Source organism: Bombus affinis, chromosome 10, assembly GCF_024516045.1.
Source record: "Bombus affinis isolate iyBomAffi1 chromosome 10, iyBomAffi1.2, whole genome shotgun sequence".
Classification (NCBI taxonomy): domain Eukaryota; kingdom Metazoa; phylum Arthropoda; class Insecta; order Hymenoptera; family Apidae; genus Bombus; species Bombus affinis.
Genome location: NC_066353.1, coordinates 1527961 through 1546394, shown reverse-complemented (window position 1 = coordinate 1546394; position 18434 = coordinate 1527961). Strand labels below are relative to the sequence as shown.

At 40.4% G+C, this 18434-nt stretch overlaps 1 protein-coding gene across 14 annotated transcripts in view; it reads right to left on the bottom strand.

Annotated features, from left to right (window-relative positions):
* Window positions 1-18434, bottom strand: part of LOC126921379 (LIM domain transcription factor LMO4.1) — a 479425-nt gene that overhangs the window by 76431 nt on the left and 384560 nt on the right. For 13 of the 14 annotated variants that reach the window (XM_050732924.1, XM_050732927.1, XM_050732922.1 and 10 more), the window contains one exon: window positions 7852-8389. In XM_050732924.1, coding sequence (XP_050588881.1) covers window positions 7852-8220 — 369 coding nt within the window. In that variant the 5' untranslated portion in view covers window positions 8221-8389. Of the gene's footprint in view, window positions 1-3655; window positions 4917-7851; window positions 8390-18434 lie in introns of those variants that run through there. The other variant, XM_050732936.1, reaches the window with a different exon arrangement.

Below are 18434 nucleotides of genomic sequence, written 5' to 3'. Positions count from 1 at the left end.
ATTTATTATTTCGTCTTATGGTCGCTTGTTCCAGAAAGCTACGATTACTATTTGTCAGCAAAGTGAAAATCATATTGAAAGGATTTGTAAATTGAAATTCAGAACGATTTCAATTGGTCAATATCGAAATTAAAGAATGGAATCTGGTTAGAAATATAATAGAAGATTTTTGGTAAATTTTTCAAGAGTTTTCCCAGGTAGAGTAAATAATGTTTCAGGATTTCGAAATCGTGTTTCCTAGAGAAGTTCTCGAATAATAATTGGCTCACGCAATTAGGAAGCAACGAAGTTACTCGGTGACTTCAACTTCTTGCGGCACTGAGAACTGCGAAGTTCTCCAACCAAACGGCGCGAAGTGGAAATTGATTTGTCCAAACAAACTGGCGAATGCTACTTTCATGGATACACGTGAAAGTACATGGAACACTTTCCAATTGATATTCTGCTACAGGATAAAAGAATATATGAAGTATAACATATAAATTTTCCTAAATTTTCGCACGGTGTATTTTATGTGCGCAGAAAACGGGATATGAAGCATAGAAATTTTAATTCTTTGTTATAAGGGAACTATATATTGCCTTCCTCGGTTAAAACAGAATTTCTTATCTAGTATTCTCTTATTTTTCAAAATGTCTTGAAATATAAATGAAATTCCTCGAGCTTTCTACTTTAGGTGAAGTTGTATTATACAGACCCGTTACAAAATGATGATGAAATATTTTAAATGAAATGAAGAAAAACAGATAACACGAAGAAAATAATAAAGCTTCGGTTTTCTTTAATTTGCAAATGGTAGTATCTACATAAAATTTTGATTAATAAGGGCATTATATGGTCTAATCGTGAAAGTAATAACTGCAAAGAAATGTAAGACGAGTTTCTTTGTATCTGTGAATAATTACGAACATTTTGTGCCTTGACTTATGACGAGGCATAAAATAAAATATAAATTCCACTAAAAAAAGTCAATAGTATAGTAATTTTAAACAAACCATATTAAACACAAATAAATAAAACAGCAAGCGTATTATGAAGTACCTACTATCGTTTATAATGTTAATGGCTGAAGCTATAAAAGTTTATTTATCACTAAGTTGATTTACCACAAATTGGTTCTTTAGAACCTGCCTTTCCACATAGTTGGACAATATAACAATGACTTACACAGTATCATTCTACAAATTTTATTCATTATTCCAATGGAATCAGAAAAAAAGACAAAACTACGAAATTTACATTTGGAAGATAATAAATCATCGCATTGTTCCTGCGCGACTTTTTCACCATTTCGTAACAAGCGAGCACCCATTAACGTGAACGCAATTACATGGCAGCGTAATTACGTAAAGACACATTAGTAGATCGATTAAACGGCGCGGTATTTCTTGTTTTAATCGGCAAAGACTTTGGCTGTTTTATCGAGTGTCCACCAGCCGATTACACAACGAAAATGTTAAGCGTAATAACACGTTGCAACGCGATTCCGCGACGATTCACGGTACTTCTATTACCAGGAAAGAGGGAACGAGGAGGAAGAGGAGGAAGAGAAAGAGAGAAGCATTGCTATAATTAATACGAAATCGAAAGTCATTAACTGACGATAAATCATCGTGAAGCGTCAAGCGGGCAATCTCGGCGAACACTTAGTCGCTCGATTATGTAAACGCCGGTAAGCGTGAATAATCGTGGTCGACGTCGCTGATTATTAAAATATACGGCTATCTGATAAACCAAGCTGAGAATTGTCGCTGCTCAGCTCTGCACCGGGAAAATCATTGCAACCTTTCGATGTACGAAGCTTCCACGAGAATATTGTACGTGCTCTATTGTCTCTCCTTGAAACGTCTTATCTACCACATCATTTCGAAATATTCGAGAAAATCTAACTTCCATAGTTTACCTTCTCCTACCTTCGTTTTTTTTTTTTTTTTTTTTTAATTAAATTGACGACATTTAATTATTATTCCATAACAATATGGTATAGTTAGTGTACATGCAATAGCTCACGAAAGTATTAGGTTATCCGGAAAGTGTCTTCCTTTAAAAATGTGTCTCTTTAAAACAATACACCTTCATACAAACGTGAAACCAAGTGAAATGTCGCGGTGTTTATCTCAACAGAACAAAATGGATCGTACGTAATTCGACAAAATAATATAAAACAAAAAACGTTGTGTGTCCATTATTTCCTCATAAAACGAAAGAAATTTTTCGGATAATCTAATATTTGGAAATTTGTAGAAATCTTTCCTATATATGTTACATGTTCTATACAAAACATTTTGAAAATTCATGGCTTTGAAATGTCACAGTAACGAGAATCCGCTGTCATTATGTATAGTGGTAACGAATCTGAACTTGTACATACATAGAATCTACATGATATTTTGTCCAAGTATATAAAGAATATTTCGTTTATCTTGGATTCATTAGCATCTCTGTTATTTTACCAATCGTCGTGACAGTCGTGTCTCGTTAAACACATTATGGCGCTAATAAAATTTCAAAATGTTTGGCGTAACAGATATAATCATATTCACGAAAAGTATGCATAAATGTTAAAATATTCTCGTGAGCCATTATATATCTTGAAAAATGACAAGACGTTAGAGGACATTTGGTAGTGTCGCCATCGAAATTTTCGTTCGTTTGATCGAGTGTTCCATCGCGTGGATTCTCGGTGGATAAATTCGAGGCACCATACCGCGATTGTAATCTGTTTCAAAGTAAAAATTCACGTGAAGCGTGACTAACGCGCGGAACAATTAAGGGGTAGGTTATCTTTAAAGTGAATCTTTTATTACAGGAAATTGAAAAGGAAAAAAGAAATATAGACAGGCCCAAGTACACGTTTTCTGGGAACTTGCACATTTAGACGCTTCCAATTTGTTGGGAAGCGGAGAGTGTCGTTTCAATAAGCCCGAATTCAAGCGACGTACCTTTTCTTGCCGGTCATGAACGTCATTAATTTCTGTCAAGCGCATAATAAACTCTAAACGGATTCGAGTGAGCCATGCTAAAGACCGGCCACTTCAAGCTTTTTCTTCGGTTCACTGTTCAACTAGAGGAAATCAATTTCGAGTGTCTAAATGATACAGCTTAACGTGCATATTTTTCCTCCTATTAAAATTGAAACTTAAAGAATTTGAAACGTGTAATTGGACGTTAGAATATGTATACGAGTAGCGTGAAAGATGAAGAAACGTTGTGCAACAAAATTGAACCTATACAATTCAATAAATGTATATCAAATCGAAATGTAAATCGCAACGAACTTTCCGGCCAATATATCACCATAAATAGTTATCGTCAAATGAACCGAAAAAAAGAAGTCTTATAGGCTTCATAAATTGGCATGTTCTTCGTGTAACAATAGGAAAGAGAAATTTGAAAACGGTCGTTTAACCAAAATTTTAACTATATTACTTCACTATAAGTAACTTTCCAATATTATAAAATCAATTTATTTGGGAAATGAATGATTCAATCAGTCAACAGAAAAAAAAACGGTTTCCACAAGACTGATCAAATTTAGCGAGTCTATTCCAGATTCCGTCATCTCCTGCAACCTGTTCGGTGAAACGAAACTATTTCTGACCGAGTCGAGCGTTATTACACGCGCGACGACTGCGCGATGAGCGGTCGCGCGTACCAGCGTGGAAGCTTCGAAAAACAGCGAGCGCGCAACTGGTTCCGAGGCCGTTGCTTGATTTACTGGAACGATTTCTATGATAATCGGGCGGAACAAGCCTGGACTTGAAGAACGCACAAACGAAAGGACCAAGAGACACTGAACGTGACGCCGTAAATTCAAAATCGAGGCCGATATTGGCGCTACAGTTCTCCGCGAACTTTGATCTCTATAGAAAACTTCTTGCAAAATCGTTGTTGTAATTTGCTTACAAGAATCGCGTGGCTTATCGTTCCACTTGCATCTCATGAGATATCGCGACAACGACCTTTCTGTCCACGCGAGTCCGCGAAAGAAAGGTAGAAAATGCAACAACAAGTGGAGAGCAAAAGAGAAAAAGACTATAAGTGTGAGAGAGTTCAAGGTGGCTCGTCCGAGTAAACGTCAACAAAGAAAAAAAGTGTCTTCTTAGAAAGCGACGCGTGCAGCGGCGGTAATTTATCGAGGAACGGTGCTCGTGTTCGATCAACGAGGAAAATCGTTTTCCTTCTCACTTTTTGCCTCGACCTAACGACACTTCTTTCGCAATTACCACGCAATTACGATCGTCCAGTTACTATAATCGAATGAAACTCGCGTAATTGCGCGTAGGAGGTGAGTCACAATGTAGTAGGGAACAAGAGACGACGTTGATCATCGTGGATTCGATTGTTCTTACGGTTCCGAGGCAACGAGTCGAAGCAAATTGCCAGGGAAAAATTCGGAGAGCAGAAGAAAGAGAGAGGGGAGAGTGAACGTAAGCAGCGACGCGTCGTATTAAACAAACACAGGAGAAACGTTCTCTGCGTTGCGCAATCGTTAGCTTGTTGGAAAAATTTAATTAGTCCCCCCACAGCTTTCCTAATGAGAACCATTTTCGCGACATGGGCAAAAAAGCATGGTGTATTGTCTTTTGTTGAATGGAAGAGATAAAAAGGGATAGAGAAAGGGATAGAGAAAAGGATGGATCGATAAATATGCATATTTAGGCGGGAGAACGTGGCTAATACGAACGTTCGATTCACAACGATACCATTAACGCGAGGCTGAGATCGGAAACAGCCGAACATCGGGACAAATCAAGGCAATCGGAACTGCCGGAGTCGTCCGAGCAATTTGCTACAACTAGGATCACTGTCGAACGTCCCCGGTCAGATTCTGACGAAATTCGAACGTCCAGCCTCGAAATTTGCAACTGAAAATCGATTCAGAATTAGCGAACGTTGAACGGTTTTCTTTTTTTTTTATTTCATTGATCCACGTTAATTATTCGTACAATTTATGCAACACGAAAAGCTATGTAACGATAGCATAGATTCACTTCAAGACACTTTAGGGTTACGAAAAATATTTAGGACGAAATAAGCAAACCACAGCTTCCACTGTGAAACTAGTTCGCAGATATTGCCACGTTTGTCGCAATGAATACCACAGAGAAATCATCCAAATGACGAAAGATGAAGTAATATTATAATTTAGCTCGTACAATTTTATCTCCGGTGAAACATTTCATTTGGTTCATCCGTGACGCGATGGCGCTGTAGTGATGCGCGTGCACCTCCATGATCACCAACAGGCTCCCTGGACACAGTACCCGAAAATGATCGTCCTCAAACACTTCTCACGTATTCACGCGGGCACTGATATAATTCGTTCTCGTTTGAATCGTTAACAACACGAAAATAAATCCTGTTTGGTATACACCTTGTTTGAACCACCTTACACCAACCACCACGAAAAACCATTCAGGAAACACGATATATTTCCACGGACCTGCACGGAGCACGTTGTTCTTGGAATCTACGCGTCGCGACAAAGTTGCGTTGCCGTCGGCAACTGACAACAAGCTTCTCCTGGTTCGTTGTAACGCGCCGAGTGTAGCATCCCGTGGGCTTAGTCCAAGCTATATACACGGTGATCGGTCCCAAAAACCACTACGCGTGGTAGCGATGACGATCGCAGCTACACGACGCAAAAAGCGGTCACAGAGCGCGCGAAAGACACACAGAGAAACGGTGTATATAAAGACGGATATATAAAGCAAGGAAGAAGGTGAGAGAGCACGCGCCACGAACAGAGGAAAAAGACGAACCGGTCCCGACCGAAGTCAGCAGCAAACTGACTGGTCCGTGGCTGCTTTGGGCCTCTGAATGCCTTGCGAGAGGCCCCGGGTTCAGGTAACCCAGCCAGCCACAGCAGGAGTGGGCCTGCTGGTGGGGGAAATAAAAAGGTGAGCCTAGAAAGGACCTAACTAACGTTGAAAGGGGACGGGACCCATCCATAGCTCCGGCCAGGCCGAACGAGGACAAAGATAGGTGGTAGGGGAACGTTGAACAGAGATCGTGCTAAGTATTATGGAGTGAAACACGTTGCACGGAGAGAAGAGGGGGCGGCGTTCGAGGGAAAGAGGCAACCAGGGGGCAGCCGGCCTCCTCCAGTTCCCCTCCGCCCCTATTCAATTATATTTCTCCATGGTAAATGCCTATATTGTTACGTTTGTCAATGGCAAGCTAAGTGAGGGTCACGTAGACGGATAATGTCTTCTGAATTTTAGCCTGCGACCCTGCTGCCGCGATTCTCTCGTTCGTCACTCTCGTTACCGACCCAGGCAATGTTACTTGTAAAGCTATGGCTCACCGCACCTGTACGTTACACTGATTTCGCATCGAAGTGAAAAGTCGTTTCACACGCTAATCTATTGACACGATCAAGGTGCAAATACTTGCAGATTAGGGTGCATGGGTTAATCTGGTTACTCGGGGTAAGTTTGCTGCGGTAATAAAAGAAATGTAAGACTTTGTATGTATACATACTTGATGAACAATTACTGGAATTTTTAAAATTGCGTTGTTGTAAATTCATGAAGGAATTGGACTTTGTAGTTCTAGTATTAAAATATGGATATATTTGGTGTATCAATAATTCTCAGGTTACATATATGATTGTCGCCTACGATTAACATTTTTTTCAAATGAGAAGTATTATTGTTTAGGAGAAATTAGACAGTGCAGAGGGAATGAACTTACGTAATGAACGGCCGACGCTGGTTATTACGCGAACAATGAGCCGCGTACACGTTCCAGCTGTTTCCGGTTGAAAACTTTTTCTCGTGACCATCGTCGCGCGACCAGCCAGCGTAGAAAGTGCATTTTAATCGTACGAGGAGAACCGTTTCGCGGTACGAAACGCTTCCAAGACCGGACCGTTCCTTCTCTCCTTTCCTCCCCTTCGATGAAACAGAGTTGGCGGGAAACGAACGCCACTCGACCAGGCCTCATTAACGAGGGATTTTAATTTAATTTCATTCGCCGTTTGATTCTGTAACGGTCGTCGGGAACGAGAATAAGGGGGCAGAATGGCAACGAGTGGGATAATAAAAGCGAACAGGAAATACAATAATACGGGGAATGATTCCTCTGTACGGATTGAGAACTGAAGATGTGAAATTAATCTGAAGAAATCATCTATAGAGTGATTTAATTTACGATGTGATCAAATTTACAGATACATTTCGAGATTCGAGATGAGAAGGGAAAGAGTTTTTAATGTTTATGGATTCAAATGCCGAAAGTTATATGATACCGACGTAGCACAGGTTCAAATTTCGCAGACTTTACAAAATTAAATAGATTGCTACGTTATTCGCATCAACTCTCAATACAATGATACGGGGAATGATTCCTCTGTACGGATCGAGAACTGAAGATGTGAAATTAATCTGAGGAAACCATCTATAGAATGATTTAATTTGCGATGTGATCAAATTTACGGGTACATTTCGAGATTCGAGATGAAAAAGAAAAGAGTTTTTTATGTTTATGGATTCAAATGTCGAAAGTTATACGCTACTTGAGGTAACACCGGTTCGAATTTCGCAGACTTTGTAAAATTAAATAAATTTCTACGCTACTCGCATGATTCCTCTGTACCAATTGAAAACTGGAGATGTGAAATTAATCTGAAGAAACCATCTACAGAATGATTTAATTTACGATCGGAGCAAATTTACAGATACATTTCGGGATTCGAGATGAGAAAGAAAAGAGCGTTTTATGTTTATGGATTCAAATGCCAAAAGTTATACGCTACTCAGCGTAGCATAGGTTCGAATTTCGCGCACTTTGTAAAATTAAATAAATTACTACGTTACAATCCTCTCAACAAGTTGACAAACTTACCTTAAGCGTACAATTGTTGTTGTGATTGACCGGTGGATAAGCAGGATGTCCCGGTAAGTGGGGGTGTGGGTGTCCGGGGTGATGTGGATGATCGGTCATCATTCCAGCACCGCTGTGGTGATGTCCGTTACTGCCCATGCCTTGTCCAGGCTGAAGGGACCCATAGGGGGTGGCTGGGTCCATTGATGGCCCATGAGGCGGCGAATGGGGACTTGGCAGGTCTGGGGTTGTTGTGGTGCCGCCACCGCCACCCCCACCGCCTCCGCCGCCAGTACTGTAGCCGTGATGGGGTCCGGAATGATGCGGACTGCTCGAAAGCGAGGGATGATGCGGGTAGGCTGCGGAATGGCCCGGATGGTGGGGGTTCATACCAGCGGTTAGAGCGCTCGCCAGCTTGACCGATGAGAGGGTGGGCCCGATGAGCCCACCAACAGCTTCTCACGACGAAAAACAAGAGCTCGTGGCCTACCTAACTGGAAGCTTATTGGAGACCGGCTCTTTTCGAACCGGCTCTCTTCTTCCGGCACTCTACTGTTACCTGAAACGAGAAAAAACAAGGTTATAGAGGTGATTCTGAAAGTTGTTTGCGGGGCTGTTTGTATTTATAGGCAATGGCTACGGGTGTTGATGGGTAATGTGGATTACAGTTGCAGGTGGACGTCACAGGTTAGAAAGTGTTATAAAGACGAGGTAAGCGGTATTCAAGTTGGTTTATAATGAGTGTTTGACAAGTTTTAAAGGTATAAGATACAACGTTATGGCAACCGGTGATGCCACGGTAACATTACGCGTTAGGTCATGCATTAATAGTCACTAAGCCACACGGATGTACGAGTTGTATCATGATATTTATTAAAGAAAGCTTCATAAAAGTTATTAAAATTACGATCGGAAGGTCTGCGAATGACTTGCTATCGAACTCGTACCAAAACTTTCGTAGCCCTGACTTCCATTCTAGAATTTTCAAAACACTCTATAAAGAAAGTCTAATTACCACCAGAGTCAATAGTATTGATCAATAGATTCGATCGGTCATCGTTACGAAGAAGTTGGAGCAGCCTTTGAAACTTCTTTCATAAGAGGACGGTCTGGCGAAAAATCTCGAAAACACACAATGTTTAGGCCGAAACAGTTTCCGAACTAGTCGTAAAGACGACCGCCGCATTGCATACTGCGATGAAACTGTACTGGCTGATATTAATTTCACCGGCGGCCGGAGTTCCGTGCAATTTTATTGGCCCTTAAGACGACGCGCAACGATTTCATAATGTCTCTCTCCTACCCTCTTCTTCTCCATCTCTGCCACGATTCCAATGAAACAGCAGTTCGTAGCAAAACGATTCGTCGGTGAGGTTCGCGAGGGAAAACGTAGGGAAGGGGGTGGTAGGAAGAGAGACGGATGATGGACCTTTTACGACAGGGCAATTCGCGAAAGAGTTCGTCCGTCGAAGGAATATTTAAATTCAATCCGGATACAACGGTAGTAAAGCATCACGGTTCCTACAGATAGAGTGAGGAAAACTAGAGGGACGAAAGGTGGTCGAACAGAGGTGGTAAATGTGGCCTTGTTCATCGTTCGTTGACTGTCCTTTTTCTTCTTACTTCTGTTTCCTTTGATGCTTCTTCTGCCCGTACCAACCTCTCTTCACACCAACAGAACCGCACGATAAAGACGTGCCCGATTGTTATTGTAACTACAGACATCAAGGAATACTGGGACGATTGGTATAATAAACATTTTACGAGAATCAATGCGATGGTTTGTTTATCGAGCTCACGAGTAATTATAGTCGAACGACTAAGGGCCATTTCGAAGTTTCTAATTTACATCATGAAACTTGTCTCGTTCATTTAGATTTTCTCGATTTATGAGTTTTAAAACTTGAATCAAGTTAAGTCACGTTACGGTTTTAAACTTTAGATATTAACTTAGAGTATTAGGGTGATTGACAAATGGTCTCCAGCTTTTTTTATTAGATTTTTTAGAACTAGGTCGAAAAGTATTTTACTTTTCAGGCAATTAGTCGACAGAAGGGAAACGTCGAATTTGGTGTAACGGAGGATTTATGTTTCCATTTCGTGGCACTGCTAGATTTTTTGCGGCTGATGTAGGCGTGACGTCAAAGATCTAATTTTCCCAGTTATAATTAGAATAGCGGCCCGGAAAAACGGGGATTCAGGGAAATCGATAAAAAAGATAATTTCGATCAGGACGTTCCCCAATGGGAACCACAGACACCGGAAACGAAGCGTCCGCTGTGGCGACGAGGAACAAAGCCTGCTCTAATTACACACCTTTGTGATCTTTTCCGGTATCCAATCGGATCTCCTCGTTTTCCTCGCTCTTCGCACGATTAATCTCGTTAACTCATCGCCGTTAACACCTTCTAGTCACGAGCCGACACGTGATATAGGTGTTCCTCGAAAGCAAACGATTCATCTTCTAACCATTCCACGATTCCTATGAAATCTAACACGGTTATAAAGATCCTCTTCATAGTTCTATCTAGTGGTTACACGGAAGAAAATTAGAACAAAGTGGGGAGCTGACGTGGGTTATGGTGAGGCAAGTGACCTTGAATAATGAGATTTCTTGTTTCAGTCTATACTCTGCGACTTATAATTCTAAAATCATCCTACCTTAAATGTTCTTCAATTCTTATACAAACACAAAGTAAGATATATGTAACTCGAAAAAAGTCTGATTAGAAATATAGTCCAAAATCGAACAGTTAAAATTATAAAGTTATTCTTAAGAGTAATTTTATTGCATGGTTTATAGCATGAGTTTAACTTTTGCGTCATGAAATATTTTATTACGCTGGTTATAATTATCAAATAAAAATAATGTAGTTTCTTAAAATTATTTTTCTTAAGCTTCGAACAATCCAGTTTACGCACCTCACCCTCACAATTGAATCTTCTCTTTCCAGAAACATATACGTATTCCACGAAGTCGTTAACAGTAACCTTACCAGACCCGGTTAAATGGCCGGTTTCAAAATTTAATTTAAAATTGTACGTTCATTGTTACTTCTCTTGTTCATCGAACTTTATGTAAATTCTCTTATATTAACAAAAATTGAGAAACTGATTAATCAGATAATATAAGAATTTACATAAAGTTAGATGAACAAGAGAAATAACAACGAATGTACAATTTTAAATTAAATTTTGAAACCGGTCATTTGACTGTGCCTGGTAAGCCTAGCGTCAAGCCCGAAAACACATTTGACGAACAATGGCTGTTCGATTGGTTATCAAACAACCTCGTTAACGTCGGATAATCCCGCACAAAGGTGAATAGGAGGACTAATTACATTAAGAGGCGACGAGTCGAAGAATATGAGGGAAAAGGACGCAAAAGTCTGGTGACGACGATGAAATGCAAATGCTTGGTGAATTTTTGGTGAAGCGGCCAAGTCGGCATTAGGATTCATAAAACGAGCTGACCTGTCCCTTCGTTAAGGGCCGTGAAACCGGCGTGCGACTTGCCCGACACGCCCACCTTAATTAACAATAATCTTCCTTCCTGGTAGCTCAGCGGGTGTCGCTTCGGGACACGATCGCCGACCTATACGAAACTTCTGTCTTTTTGTCCGGGGCCGGATAACGAGTACCTTTTCTTCTCTTCGGTCGCGCCACGTCACCCTATTTTGCCCGGTCCCTAGCATTAAGAATATAACGGTGCCCGGTTCCTGACCGTTTTCTGGAGAAAACTGCGCGTGAAACGAACCTGCGTTGCTCTCAGATATACTATCCATGGAATATCCAATTTATTCTCTTACAGAATGTTTTCACCGTTGGCTTGTTCAGTACCAGGTAACTTTGTTAATTCCATTTTTTACAGACAGGGAAGTTAAGATTACAAGCGTGATGTGGCGAGTATCGTAAGGCTCGGTTGCGTGCGTAAATAAAAGAGGTGAGAAAGTATCGCTGTTCGACACGTGAGGCTCATCGAAACGAAGCAAATTTCAATTTTATATGAAACACAACGTACCATGTAATATTTTCCTGCTACAATTACGTATATACATTTGTAAGATGGTTTTAATACGTAGAACACTACGAATTATTGAAATGCATACAATAGTCGTGCAGAAAATAATCGGAGAGTGATTGATCGACTGAGTAGCTCGAGTGTATACAACTAGAGAGAAAGAGAGAGAGAGAGAGAGAGAGAGAGAAAGTTGGAAAGAATGATTATACGGATTCCCTACGTTAATTACAGTTTGCTGTGACTTTTATCACAAATAACGCGCGTCAACTAGAAAAAAATTACTTGCAGACGAAGCAGAGTCTATCGCTATCCTAGATCCTTTATATTTGTATCCTGGAGGGAGAATAATTGCCTGTTCCATTTCAAACGAGCTACCTATTACAGTCCAAGTCCCTTCTAGCAACCTAGTGAAGAATGAGCAGTGGTCAACGTTAGGTATAACGAACACCGAACGAAATTTCGTCGCGCCCTCACGTTGCCCGATTCGAACTTCCTCAACTTCATTTTGAACGGTTTCCCGTGAAAGTTGTGCGATGCGGTTATACTGACCTCTTCTTTGTTGCAGTCGTGTATACGCGGCTTAAAAGAACGCGTCCTTAACGTCACGCAAGAATAACAATACTTCGTTAGAAACTGCGTTTCGATCTGCACCACTCATCCGCTTCATCTTTCTCCACCTTGCTATTCTTTAAATTTTGCATCGATATTCCTCGCAATAATTAAAATCACCGTCAAATTCGGAAAGGAGACAAACGTTACACGCTCATCATACATAAGATTAAATTTACGATTAAACATTTTTGTATTTTATTTTATTATTTATTTATTATTGCTTAGTCGGTGCCTTTCGGCTTTGGACTTTCGGTTTTACATCTCTTATGTCTATTTCTCTTCTTATACGTCTACCTCCCCTCTTATCTACTCTAAACATTTTTGTAATTAACAATATAATGTACGAATGGAAGTACAGTCAATCAAATTTAGAACTAACTTCCTTCACCATGAAATAGATTTCATCTTTCTCGTTAATAAAGTAACCTCACACCCTATACCTACTATTCTTAGAGCTACAAACAAAACCGTATCTTGACGAGTCGGTATTTTCGTGCGATTCCAAAAAATCCATCGGAAACTATCGAATCGTAAGAGATTACCGGTTCTTTATCATACATGGACACAGGAGTCACTGCGCCTATTAAAACGAATTACAAAGGCAATCAGAACAGATGCAAGGTGGAAAAAAGAAAAGAAGAAAGAAAGATATGCAAAGGAGCGTGTTACGTCGCGTGAAACGGTCCGTACGACGCCCTTCATTGTCAGACCGTTAAGGCCCAAGCACCATTAGACAGACTCTCAATAAATCTAAGGCCCCACCGTAAACCAAATTATTATTAACTTATTAGCTTGCAGTAACTTTTAATCCTGCAAATATTTTCGGTTTATAGCTGGTACTTGAAAAAGCCCTTATATCTATTGCACGCTCTTACAAATTACGAAGAAAGCAGATAGTTATCTAATGGGAAAAATGAATAGTTGTCTAAAGGAAAAGCTGCGTTTCCCCATAAACAATGTTGCCTATGAGCCACTTTGGTAGGAGGTTTCTTCCTTCTATCTTGATTCCTAACGTTGGTCATAACGCAACGAATCTTCCCCCACGTTCCCAGAACCCCACGTTCTTCGTTCAAAGGGGACACCCTTACCGAACTTGCCTCCGTGATCACATAAGAACGAACTCAACTTCTTCTACGACATCAGGAGGGTCAACTCAACTTCTTCTATTACACTAGACTTGTTCCACAGTAACATTCAACAGGCAAATCTCATCAGTCAGTCTACATTAACACGAGTCAAAGGACAGTGCAAGGAACAGCAAGACTCAGAAGTCAAGCACAATCTACAAGTCGAAGACAGTCAATCGACAGAAGATACATCATCATAGTCGCCAACACGAAAGGAGTCTCAGGTCGTACTCATTCGTAGTTGTCATTTCAAATACGCAATCTTGTATCACATTGAAGTTGTTGGATCATTCAAAATATATAGTAACCTGTTAATAGCAGCGTTATATTCAATCAACTACCCTTATTATCCTACAAGAAATAAGGGATCGAACGATTCGTGGCGTCAATTAGTCAAATCGTAACGGGAATTTACGACTCCCACTGGCGCGCTTCTTCGAGATCGCGTCTCCTCGCGAAAGTCTGAAAGTTCAGAGCGAGAAAGTGGAAGGTGAATGACGACGCGGCCGAAGCATTTTTACCGGATTTAATTATACGGACGTTTGAAAATCTCCCGGGACCCGCAATATTTATCAGCCAATGTATACCAGGGAGGAAATTAAATTCAAAGCGAAACGTCGAAGGAGTCGTGCGTCCCGTTGCGCTACCACCTGCCAGTTTCTCTATCTAGCTCTTTCTCTTCGCTCCTCACATAATCTCTCTTCGTTTCTTTCACCACCCAAACCCTCCCACTTTTCGTGTTACATCCAATTAAACCTCGCGGTGTTACACGTTAATTTCAATCTTAATTGTTAACCATTAATTATTAACTACTGGTTGGGCTTATCGGTCCATCTAGACAACAGGAGCGTTCAAAGTGAACGATTGTCGATAGACGCGCATATCGGACGAAACGATCGATGAAACTGCATTTCAAAACCGCAAGTGTGTCCTGATTGAGAGTTGAATCTTGCTGCAATATTCTTCGGAATAATATCATTTTTCTTTGAAATTTACATAAAATTGTGTTGATTAAGTCTCTGTATTATTTCAAGTTTTCTAATTATTTTAATTTAGTTTTCAAAAGATGGATGTCCAATTTAAGGAACATTGGATGGTGTAAGGGGCGCTGTAAAAATCGTAAAATAGGATAAAATTATCCTCCAACTATCCTTTTCGAAGGATTATAGGAATATCTAAGTTAGTCCTGGTTGAATGAAGAAGATGAACCGTGAAAGGGGGGGGGGCGGGAAATATCGGTATAAGATGCAACGCTATTATCGTACAAGACTTCTTCATAATATTATTATGTAATTGGTTTTCTTTCTGAGTCGTGTTCTTTATTTACAATATCGTTGTATCGATACAACATGGATTCTTAACATAGGTTTTCAAACGTATCGGTTAATTCCAACGGTAATCATTATTGTGCGAACCTTTGTTCCTTCCTATTTTATGGAATAATCGCAAGGTAATAATCGCAATTAAATACAAGTAATCGGGGGAAGATAAAGAAAGAAAGGGACCGGGAGACAAAGAATAATTGAGATATGGGACTGATGCAATCGTTACGCAGATTGGTGCAACGTCATGGCGCTATTAATTGCGAAGAAACGCGCGTGCACGCACAATACGATCGTACGTTCAATCTGTTCCAATTAGTTGCGAGGTTTGTTCATTAGGTTCTACGATTATTCGGCCGGATAAAGGCGAGACGGTGACTTACGTTCCAGTTAACGAAGGTCAATGCAGAGGCAGTCGCGCTTGAAGTCTTTACGGCCAGACTGGCCGAGGAAGCGCGGCCAATATGTTGAATCGAACGCACGAACCTTCGTCGACTGGCTTCCTCGTTACAAGTCGTTTCAGAAATAGTGCGTAACACGATACTTTGGAAGAAAATAAGTCGACTCTGTGATCTCGATTTCTTAATCGAGTCTTTATTTTCGAGAGATAAACCTTGAGGTTGTAATTGAATTTATTTTTAAACGTCATAACATTTTTTAACTTGGAAGAATCTTTTTCGGTTCGAGTTATGTGTCTGTACTTATATGGATAATTTATGATATTTATATTGGATGTTGATACACCTGCGACTAAATGGAATTCTCAATCGGCGTTACAAAGCATTTCAGACTTTGTGTATCGTCGACGTTCGAAATTATTTTTAGAAATTGTGTGCCGCCTTTCAAAATGTCTTAATGAATCTGATTCCTCGTCTTATATTTAGATATGACTTACGCACCACGAGCGCCGCTTACGTAATGTTATTGTCAGCTGATTAATAGCAACGCGTCACAAAGTTTCACGTGACAAGTCTATTTCGAATATTTCCCAGTTTTTTATTCTCTGAAAGTGAAATAAAGCTTCGATACAACTTGACATTTTATTCTCTGTTCTCAGTTAAGATCGATCGACACCGATCAATTTGCCCCTCCAAATTTCTTTCTTATTCCGAGAGAAAGATTTTCGTTCGAATTCTACGTTTCTTCCAAATAATCACGTATACTACGCGCACTGAAATTACACAGCAGGCCGCCGACAGCAGGATGTTCATTTGGATTCGATGAGATCGTGCTGCCTCTATACTTAAAGTCGAAGTCCAAGTGCGTATTAGTCGAATTCAGGCCGATCGAAGGCACATCTCTAAACGTTAGGGTGTACACCGTTTCCCATTCCAGCGAAACATTTTGAGCTAATTGAGGCCCTGTAAGAAACGTTTCCAGGCTATCGTCGCTCCTTCTCTCCTTCCACAGATGATGCATTAAAATGGACAAGCATAAACGTCGATCTTTGTATTAATACGTCAAGCCTCATCGACACCGGTTGGTATCATACAATTAATCCAAATTCGAGTTCTCACGACTATCATTAAATTCCATAGATCGACGATCATTAGCTATCAAGGAACATTATAGAAACTTGTCGATTATATCTCCCTAAAGTCGTTTCCATGCAATACAAAATTCTCACCTTTCAAACGGATTGAAGTAAGATAGGGTTATTTGAGGTAAATTAAGCTTCGACAGCTTAAAGTTTAACCTTGAATTTTACACGGAATAATTATACCGTTATATTACGAGACTATTAGCTTTTAACAGCCGAGGTATCAGTGTAAGCAGAATGATTGGTAGCAAATTTTTTCATTTTTTCATTACTAAGAACATGCAAACATTTTTGGCGATATTAATGGATACTTTCATCACGACAGAAATATATATTGGTACTTCTTATTCGTCTTTGTTATATTGTTTTAAGTTTAATTAAATGTATATCATACACTTAATTTTATTAAGTCCTGTTACCGGATCATCCTTTAACCAGAAGTCTCTATAATTGTAAAAACAAGTTAAGAAAATTAAACTAAATGCAAGTGCGCTTTGAATAGATCTAAATATAAATATGACAAATTATTTGAAACAAGAATAAGACGATACATTTGAAATTAAAAGATTCTATAAATGAACATGTAACTATGGCCAAAAACAAGTTTAACAAGAGAATGAGAAAATGGTATGTATTTTAGATCCAACAAGGAGAATACAAATAAAAAAAACGACAAAATTCTCTTCCACAAAATGGCGATCGATATCTCTCTTCTTTGACAAGAAGAAGAAGAAAAAGGAAGATTCGATCTGGAACATCTGGCTCGGGGGACGGTGTTTGACGAAAATCGCGAGATGCAGGATCAGAGGTCTGTTTACGACCCCTGACCCAGGGAGCCCTCGAAATTCGATCAGCCGCGGAAGCACGACGGCCAAGCGATAACAAGATGATAACGAGGGAATACACCGATAATTACCGGAATGATAATGACGAGGAGAACGACGACAACAACGACGACAGCGACGAGAGAGAATGTGGATGGGAGGAGGACGGACGCGAACGTTTCGAACGAAGTGGAGGAGAGAGAGAAGGAAAAGGAGGAGGCGAGGGTAGAGAGGAGAAGCAAGAGAAGAGAGAGGACGATCAGCTGCGATAGGGATAATTAACGATCGCAATCGTACGAAAATGAGGACAGGGCGAGTGCGACGACGACGATAACGAGCGGTCCAGCGATCTTATTAGCGATAAGCGACGATAACGAGGACGCCTCGTTCCATACAATAACGACGCCGTTCCGATGCTTGTAGTGGACGACGAAAAGAATCCCTGCTACTCGAGGGGAGCACAGACTCGCGGGGGTGAGTGGTTGACCGGCAGCCGAAGTTGATCCGCGTGTTACGATTATTATGGCTCCATTAGATCCATGAAAAAATGCAAATATCCACTGGCTCTAGCATTGCGATCACGCTGAATAAAATGAGACAAAAAAAACATTCTTTTGGTAAAACAGATGGGGTGCAGAATCGACGTCAAACGCGTCCACCGGGGTAACGATTATAAACTAAAGCAACGTGTTGTTCGGTGAATATCTTATGAGGTCAATATTTATTCTAATTATTTTGGTGATGGAGCGGAGGAGGATAGTAAATTGATTTTGTAAATTATCGTAGATAAATTAATGGTGATCCTATACTTGGTGTCACGTAATGTGTAAAGCCACTTCAAGGATTGATCGTATATACGAAAACAATGAAACAGGCTCGTATAAATTGGTTCAGGACACAACATTTATAGTGACCAATTTATATAAATCTTACTGTAGTTCTTCCCCGTTTCTTACAAAGTCCTTATATCAGATGCGAAGAAAAATCGAAACAAAGGAGCAAGTGTATCGCGATCCACGGATTGGATCCCATTTCCTAGAAGGAAGGATCTAAATCAGCGGACCTCGGTGTCGCAAGAAAATGGTCCGCGGAAGCACAAAGCGAGCCATCGCGGTGAAACAACGCGTCCACCTTGAGGCACGAATCATTTCAAAGTTG